This window comes from Otolemur garnettii, unplaced genomic scaffold (genome assembly GCF_000181295.1).
Source record: "Otolemur garnettii isolate 467f Iridium unplaced genomic scaffold, OtoGar3 scaffold00058, whole genome shotgun sequence".
In the NCBI taxonomy this organism is placed as follows: Eukaryota; Metazoa; Chordata; class Mammalia; order Primates; family Galagidae; genus Otolemur; species Otolemur garnettii.
The window spans coordinates 118,588-127,845 of record NW_003852453.1 but is presented as its reverse complement, the minus strand read 5'-3'; the positions used below and the strand labels follow the sequence as shown (position 1 = coordinate 127,845).

Sequence of the window (9,258 nt, the reverse complement as noted above, 5' to 3'; positions counted from 1 at the left end):
TTTTTTTTTTTTTTGAGGCAGAGTCTCACTTTGTTATCCTTGGTAGAATGCCATGGTGTCATAGCTCACAGCAACCTCAAACTCTTGGGCTCAAACGATTCTCTTGCCTCAGCCTCCCAAGTAGCCAGGACTACAGGCACCCAACACAACGCCTGGCTATTTTTAGAGGCGGAGTCTTGCTCTGGCTCAGGCTGGTCTTGAACCTGTGAGCCCCGGCAATCCACCTTGGCCTCCCAAGTGATTATAGGCATGAGCCACCATGCACGGCCTGGTTAGGTATGAATTAACCCAACCCCTACTCCCACTTGATTGCCCTTGAGTTTTACCTCCATATGTGCGTATAGGTATTAGTTGAGTAGTTACAACTTAGTATTGAACACAGATAGTGTTTGTTTTTCCATTGAAATGGTAATATTTTGGATATGTTGTGTTAAATAAAATATATTACTGAAATTAACTTTAGATTCAGCACCCATAGGTTAGTGGTTAGGGCACTGGCCATATCCACTGGGGCTGGTGGGTTCCAACCTGTCCAGGGCCTGCTGAATAACAAAAAAAGACCAGCCTGAGCCAGAGCAAGACTTCATCTCTAAAAATAGCTGGATGTTGTGGCAGGTGCCTGTAGTCCCAGCTACTTGGGAGCCTGAGGCAAGAGAATCGCTGGAGCCCAAGCATTAGAGGTTGCTGTGAGCTGTGACGTTACAGCACTATACTGAGGGTGACAAAGTAAGACTCTGTCTCAAAAAAAAAAAAAAAGGTGGCAGCGCCCATAGCTCAGTGGGTAGGGCTAGCCACACACACCAAGGCTGGTGGGTTCGAATCTAGCCTAGGCCAGCTAAACAGCAATGACAATTGCAACAAAAAATAGCTGGGCATTGTGGTGGGCACCTGTGGTCCTAGGTGCTGGAAAGGCTGAGGCAGGAGGATCACCTTAGCAAGGAATTTGAGATTGCAGAGAGCTGTGATGATGCCACTGTACTTTAGCCTGGGCAACAGAACTCAAAAAATAAGTAAATAAGGGTGGCGCCTGTGGCTCAAGGAGTAGGGCGCCAGCCCCATATACCAGGGGTGGTGGGTTTAAACCTGGCCCTGGCCAAAAACTGCAAAAAAAAAGTATTTTGATTAAACTTCATCAAAATGAGTAATGTTTATGTTTCAAAGGCTACCATTAAGAAAGTGAAATAACAGCTCACAGAATAGGAAAAATAATATTTCCAAATCATATGTCTGAAAAGGGACTTAGGGACTTGTTTTATTTTTTGTTTGTTTGTTTGTTTTTGAGACAGAGTCTCACTCTGTCACCCCAACACACACACCCAAATTTGTCCTTTACAAGCAGCCAGCGTCCTTCTAGGCTCTCTCAGGGCCTCAGAGCTGATGGGAATGATGTAGGAGGAGAAGCAGGTCAAGGCCATCACCCCCATTCCATGGGTCACAGCTGTCACCGCAAAATAACAGGTGGACATTTAGCTGCCTTGTTTTGGTCTCAGCCCTGAGATACTCATGTAATTTGTCAGGGCTGGGACACTGGGGCTTTTTAAAAGCTGCCCTGATGATTCCAACATGCAGCCAGGCCCTAAAACCCCCCGCCCCAGGTCAGATGCCTCACACAGTCACGCTGGCCAAAACTGCCTCACTGCAGGGCTCTGCTGAGTGAATGTGTTTAAATCTGACTTAGTTGTCAACATGAGATTTTCACATAAAACCCTGAATTTCTGGCTTCTCTGGAGGACGGCGCTCTGGTGGTTGTGCCTGTGCTCCTGCGTGGTGGCCAATGGTTGGAGCTGAGCAGGGGCCACCCTTTTCACGTGGACCAGGAGCCCAAGAGTTCCCAAGGTCCACACCAGTCCTCACTGGCTCACCCACTCCATTCACTTCCATGCTCTGTCTGCACCCTTAGGGCTACCCTGAACATTCATGTCCTTGGAGGCTAGAAACTGAGGCCTGCAGCCAGATGGGTATGAGGCCACATGTCAGCTGGGCTGGGCTGAACAGACCTCTTTCTCTTTCTCAGCCGGAGAACATCCTGTGCGTCAGTCACACTGGACACCACATTAAGATCATTGACTTTGGGCTGGCCAGGAGGTAAGCATTTCCACTCAGACACTCGGAGCAAACTCTCTGGGGACTCTCGGGAGTCTCTTAGGCGTGATTACCTCGGACAGGCCAAAGCTCAAGCTTTGAGACTATTGTTAGAAAACTATCACTGGTGGCCTTCATCTTACAGATGGGCCTCACCACTCCTGCAGGCAGCTTTGCTCTATGGGCTCTGTTCCTCCTGGAAAGGGAGTGATGGTTCAAGGGGGCTGCTAGTTGGGGTGGGCAGCTCAGCTATGTTGACCCTAGGCCTCAGGGCCCAAATGCACTGGGCTATATGGCATGTCCATCTCCGTCCCTGCCCTTTAGGAGATGACTGGGTTAAGTACAAAAGTGTCTTTGCGACAGTGGTGCCATGGGGAAATGGTTCTGTAGCCACTGAGGATTGGATTAGATCATGGTAGCATGGTGATACAATGACATTACCTGCAGACATGGGGACAGATGCTATGACTAAATGAGATAACACATGGACAGTAGGAACATATCCCGGTGGTTAGTTCTCAAGTTGCAGTGCATAGGTGAATCCCATATATAATTTTGTTTAGGATAGTGTCTTGCTCTGTTGCCCTGGCTGGAGTGCTGTGGTATGATAGCTCCCAGCAACTTCCAATTCCTGGGCTCAAGCAATCCTACCTTGACCTTCCAAGTAGCTGGGACTACAGGTGGGCACCACTGTGCCTGGCTAGTTTTTATATTTTTAGTTGTTGTTGTTTTGAGACAGAGTCTCACTTGTCCTTGCTAGACTGCTGTGGTGTCATAGCTCACAGCAACCTCAAATTCCTGGGCTCAAGTGATTCTCTTGTCTCAGGCTCACAAGTAGGTGGGACTATAGGTGCCTGCCACAATGCCTGGCTATTTTTAGAGACAAAGCCTTGCTCTGGCTCAGGGTGGTCTCAAAATTGTGGGCTTAGACAATCCACCTGCCTTGGCCTCCCAAGTGCTAAGATTACAGGCGTGAGCCACCATGCCGGGCCTAGTTGTTCTGTTTTTAGTAGACATGGGGTCTTGCTCTTGCTCAAGCTGGTCCTGAACTTCTGAGCTCAAGCAATCCACCTGTGTCAGCCTCCCAGAGTGCTAGGATTATAGGCATGAGCCACCATACCCAGCCTTGTATATAAGTTTTGAAATATCTTAAAGTCCTCTCAAATGCTAAAAGCCTAGTAGTATAGATGGTTTTACTGTGCAGTCAGATATGTTAAACACGGTGCCTCTCTGGCAGACATACCTGGTGGCATGGGGGATTTTCAGTGGTGGCAGCAGACCCTTGGCATTTGGGAAAGCTGCCCCACACCTTCCACCATCCACAATCCATAAACATCTCCAGGAATCTCTTTCTTCCAAGAGGGACATCTTATACTGGGAATCTTACACTTTTTGGGTAGCACTATATCCCACAACTGACTTTTCAACCTTTCCTAAAGTTTTTCTTTCCTTCCATGGCTGAGTCCCCCTAAGAAGTTATTCTGTTACTTTAGGAGCCATATGATGCCCTCCACTCCACCTGCAGGTGGGAGGAAGTGGTCCCTGTGGAGCAGAACTGCTCGCCTGACCTCAGCTCCATCTCTGGCTCCTGCTTCTCAGGGAGCTATGCACCCACAGTGGCATCTTCCCAGGTCACATCTCTACTGGGAAGGTGGCATGTCTGCAGGGATGAAGATGTATTTTTACAGCCCCACATGCTCTTAGTGTGACAGTAGGAAGGAGATTTTAACCTGCTGTACCTTGGGGGTCTGTATTGCATGGTGTATTGTATCTCACAAACAGTATAAAATCCTTCCAATCAAAACCACTTGAAAATCATACTTAATTCATAGTAAAGCAAAATTACTTAATATTTTCCCAACAATGTCTTATAACATTAGGATATATTCTACACACTTGCACCTCTTATGTGCTAGAATGATTCTCAGCCTACTTTTTATTATTGCTGCCTGCCCTCCAGTGGCCTTTTTAGACTTTCTTCCCTTAACTGCCTGGTCCTCCAACCCATAAAATCTAATACCACAAATGTCCCATGCATCTGTTTATGTCCCATGGGCCTTTGGAGAGCCACAGCCCATTGTAATAACTAAGATTTATTTTTGCCACTGTGGGCAATAACTCTCTTGCTGAGCACACACACTAGTGCACACAGCAGAGTCTCAAATAATAGACGACTCACTGCCATGTGAACATTAGCTGTGACAACACTATGAAGTTGGAAAAGGTCTCTCTGAGTAGTCAGAGGGGCAGGTGGACAGGATTTGTTATCTGCAGGCTGTGTATACTGGCAAATGTTTAAGTACCAGCTTGGGGGAATTGGGCAGCAAGAGAAGATGGGATTGATTTACAATGTATCCTAACCTCTGTGAGTTGACCACCAAGGGACTGTGTTAAACTGGTCAACACGGCAGAGGGGGTGAACACCAGGAACTAGGGCTGCTGTGCTGATATGGACACGCAGTGCATGTCCTGTTTGTGAAAATTATGTGAATTTAATGAGGTCTAGGTGTAGGGAGGTAGTCAGCTATGGAAGTTCCACTGTATATTCACATTGTTGTACAACCAATCTCCAGAACTATTTCATCTTGCAAAACTGAAACTCCATACCCATTAAATAACTCCACATCTTCCCCTCTCCCTGGCCCTTGGTTTTGTAAATTTGACTGCTCTAGCTACTTTCTGCCAGTGGAATCATATCATATATCCTTGTGACTGTCTTATATCTCTTCGCATAATGTCCTCAAGGCTCATCTGTGTCATAGTAAGTGTCAGAATTTCCTTCTTTTTAAGGCTAAATCATACTCCATTGTGTGTATGTACAGGTTTGTCTGTCCATCCACCTGTTAACAGACACTTGGGTGGCTTTCTCCTTTTGGCTATTATGAATAATGGTGCTATAAACAAGGGTATACAAATGTCTCTTGGAGACCTTGCTTTAAGTTCTTTTGGCTGATCAGCAATCCCATAAGTGGAATTGCTGGAACGTATGTTAATTCTACTTTTAATTTCTGGAGAACCTGTACAGTTTTCCATTCTGGCTGTACCATTTTATTAATACATTCCCACCAACAGTGCATAGCTTCCCGGTTTTTCTACGTCCTCACCAACGCTTGCTGTTTTCCATTCCATTTTCTATATGGTAGCCATCCTGATGTTTGATGTATGTTTCCCTAATGACTAGTGATGATGAGCATCTTTTCCCCTTTTCCTAATTTTTATAGTCATCCCTCCAGTCATGTGGCACACATCCACAGGGCAGGCCCCACAACAGCTGTCCCCTCTTTGTGCTTGGTCACTTGGCTGCGTGCTGAGTAAGATACGTTCATCTTCTCTCCATTTCAGATTGTAAATGTCTAGAGGAGGAGGATTGTGGTTTTCTGATTTTACCTGTGATTAGAAAAGCCTGAAGTTTGGGACCTTGGGCTGTGATTATTCATTCCCTCTAAGCTACCTGTGCCGTGTGGATGTGAGGTCTGGACAGCCAGGCTGATGGGATGAATGGGGACTGTCCACCTCACCAGGGAACTCACCCTCGCTCCCACACTTCTCTCAGGCCTCACTCCATGGTTCTCCGTGTCCCTCTTCCCCAGGTACAAGCCTCGGGAAAAGCTGAAGGTGAACTTCGGCACCCCTGAGTTCCTGGCTCCAGAAGTTGTCAACTATGAGTTCGTGTCTTTCCCTACAGACATGTGGAGTGTGGGAGTCATCACCTATATGCTGTGAGTCTGTCTGTCTCACTATTAGGAGGAGTGATAGAGTGCAAGTGGCTTGTTTGGGAGGTGTCTCAGGAACCCCAGCAGCGGAGCATGGTAGATGGCAAAGGTGTTGGTCACTACACATTTACAGGTCCTTCTGTTTCTAAGTTATTACTGTGATAGGCTGGTGGTGAAAAGAAGTTGAGACACCCTAAAGTTATTCCCTAAAACAGAGGCCTGTGTCTCTCATTTCCTGGCTGTGAGGCCTGCTTGGGCTTCTGCAGCTATACAAAAGCCGTGAGATGATCGATGGGGCTTTTTCAATACACAGACATAAAGTGTAATAATAACTGAAAATAATCAAAAGTAACAGTGACCCTGGAGTAAGGCTTGACTCAGGGCAACTGGAGTTTCATACTGGGTGCTCTGGAACCCACCTCGAAGCATCGGAGCCATTCCATTTGGGAAGCGGGTAGGGCGCTTAGACACCAGCTCTTACTGCTTACCTGCTTAGGCCTGACTCTAAGTGGGAGTAGGGCTAAAATTAATTTCCTGGCACTGCTGGGTGCCTCTTGGACTGGAGAGGGAATCCCTCCAGCAAGGAGGTGCAGGTGCTGTGGCACAGGTGGGGCTGCCGTGCACCAGCAGAGTGGGGTGGGGCAGATGCTGCAGTGTCCTGGGCCCACCTTGTTTCTGACCTTGTACACCCCCCTTCTCTCCAGCATCCCCCAGATGCTTCCTCAGAGCCCCAAGGTCATGTTTTGTTTTGTTTTTTTAGAGACAGAGTCTTACTTTGTCGACTTCGGTAGAGTACTCTGATATCACAGCTCACAGCAACCTCTAGCTCTTGGGCTTAGGCAATTCTCTTGCCTCAGCCTCCTGAGTAGCTGAGACTACAAGAGCCTGCCACAACGCCTGGCTATTTTTTGTTGCAGTTTGGCCAGGGCCAGGTTTGAACCCGCCACCCTTGGTATATGGGACTGGTACCCTACCCACTGAGCCACAGGCACCGCCCCCAAAGTCATGTTTTGCTTCTAGTCTGCTCTATATGGTGCAGCTGCTGCCTGGTGTTCCCGCCCTTTGTACATGTGTGTTGTACCAGGCGGGAGCCCCACAGCCCGCTGGTGGTTGCCCTGCTTGCTGTCTGTGCTCTAGCAGGAGCCTGAAGAAGCTGATTGTCCTTTGGCCTGTAGCCTGGATGGACTTTAAATGAACCTGCTGGTCTCATAAAAACGGAAAGTTAATCCCAGCACTCTGGGAGGCTGAGGCAGGTGGATTGCCTGAGCTCACAGGTTCGAGACCAGCCTGAGCTAGAGTGAGACCCCCGTCTCTAAAAATAGCTGGGTGTTGTGGTGAATGCCTGTAGTTCCAGCTACTTGGGAAGCTGAATCACTTGAGCCCAAGACTCTCAGGTTGCTGTGAGCTATGACAAAGTGAGACGCTGTCTCAACAAAACAAAACAACAAAAAAGACATGGAAAACTAGTTTTTTATCTCTTTTTTGAGAGTCCCACTCTGCTCTGTTGCCCAGGCTGGAGTATATTGGGCCTCATGCCTGTAATCCCACCACTCTGGGAGGTGGAGGTGGGTAGATTGCTCGAGGTCAGAAGTTCCATACCAGCCTGAGCAAGAGTGAGACCTACTCTCTAAAACAAGCGCAGTGTTGTGGCTGGCACCTGTATTTCCAGCTGCTTGGGAGGCTGAGGCAAGAGGATCTCTTGAGCCCAAGAGTTTGAGGTTGCTGTGAGCTATGACACCCATGGCATTCTACTAACGGCGACAAAGCCAGACTCTGTCTTTTTTTCCTTTTTTTTTTTGAGACAGAGTCTCAAGCTGTCACCCTGGGTAGCGTGCTGTGGCATCACGGCTCACAGTAACTTCAAACTCTTGGGCTTAAGCAATTCTTCTGCCTCAGCATCCCAAGTAGCTGGGACTACAGGCACCAGCCACAATGCCTGGCTATAAACATATATGTATATTTATGTGCTTGTCCAGGCTGGTCTCAAATTCCTGGGTTCAAGCAATCCTTCCACTTCAGTCTGCTTAGTATGGTGCAGCTGCTGCCTGGTGTCCCCACACTTTGTATATGTGTATTGTCCTAGGCTGGGTGTGGGCTCCCCCACAAAGTGCTGGGATTATAGGTGTGAGCCAGTGCGCTGGCCTAGGAAGCTGATTTTAGTTAAATCTATTTGTACTTGCTGGCTGGCAAAATGACTTGGACCCCAGTGTCCAAGTGAGGAAAAGAAGGGAGCACAATAGGGGACTTATTCCAGACATTCCCACTGCTTCCCTGTGTTCAGCCCTTCTGCTTCTCCCCTAATGCACACGCAGACTGCATCCTCTGGTAGTGCAGATTCTCCTTTTGAGCATCTTGGTTCTGGATAGGTCTACTTGAACCCTGTAGGTTGTTCTCAGTTCTGTTGATGTGTGTTAGCACATGTGGCTTCCATATATGATGGTCCTTTCTCTCTGCAGACTCAGTGGCTTGTCTCCATTTCTGGGGGAAACAGATGCAGAAACCATGAATTTCATTGTAAACTGTAGCTGGGATTTCGACGCTGACACCTTTGAAGGGCTATCAGAGGAGGCCAAGGACTTTGTTTCCAGGTTGCTGATCAAAGAGAAGAGGTACCTTTCACTGCCACTCACTCCTGAGCCCTGCGGGTGGTGGGCCTGGTCTGAGTACTGGGCAGGGCTGCTGAAGCTAAGGGCCTTTAGTCCTTTGTATGGACTGGCTCTGTTGGGGGGGGGGGGTTACTTTATCAGTTACTTCTCTGGAACAATAAAGGGAGTAGAGAAAGGGATAAAGGAAATCAATTAAAAAACAAACAACTAGGAACACAAAATATAGAGTTTTAGAAAGGAGCATATTTGCAAACTAGTCCTATCTCCAAGCTATTATCACCTGGATTAGGATAAGGCTGAAAAACAGTTGAGAAATGCAGATGTTATCCTAAGAATGGACTTGGAACACCTCACTTCTTAATGGTGAAGGGCCACTTAGGCTCCAGCAGCTGCAGGAAAGGTGAGCTATTGAGGTTATTTTTTGATAGTCAGACATAAAGTAATAACTGAAAATAATCAAAAGTAATAATGACTGGCAACGTCCGTGCTCAGTGGTTAGGGCACCCATCTCATATACTCAGGTTGGTGGGTTTGAACCTGGCCTAGGCCAGCTAAACAATGACAACTGCAACAAAAAAAAATAGCTGGGCATTGTGGCGGGCACCTGTAGTCCCAGCTACTCGGAAGGCTGAGGCAAGAGAAACACTTAAGCCCAAGAATTGGAGGTTGCTGTGAGCTGTGGTGCCACAGCACTCTACCCAGGGTGACATAGTGAAACTGTCTCAAAAAAAGAAAAAAGGCTCAGCGCCTATAGCTCAACCGGCTAAGGCGCCAGCCACGTACACCTAAGGTGGCGGGTTCGAGTCCCCAGCCCGGACCCGCCAAACAACAATGACGGCTGCAACCAAAAAATAGCC

General features: G+C 47.7%; 1 protein-coding gene across 1 annotated transcript in view; it reads left to right on the top strand.

Annotated features, from left to right (window-relative positions):
• MYLK3 (myosin light chain kinase 3) overlaps positions 1 to 9,258 on the top strand; it is a 41,708-nt gene that overhangs the window by 27,189 nt on the left and 5,261 nt on the right. The window contains exons 9-11 of the mRNA XM_023514786.1: positions 2,015 to 2,085; positions 5,673 to 5,801; positions 8,252 to 8,404. Of these exons, the coding sequence (XP_023370554.1) occupies positions 2,015 to 2,085; positions 5,673 to 5,801; positions 8,252 to 8,404 (353 nt within the window). The remainder of the gene's footprint in view (positions 1 to 2,014; positions 2,086 to 5,672; positions 5,802 to 8,251; positions 8,405 to 9,258) is intronic.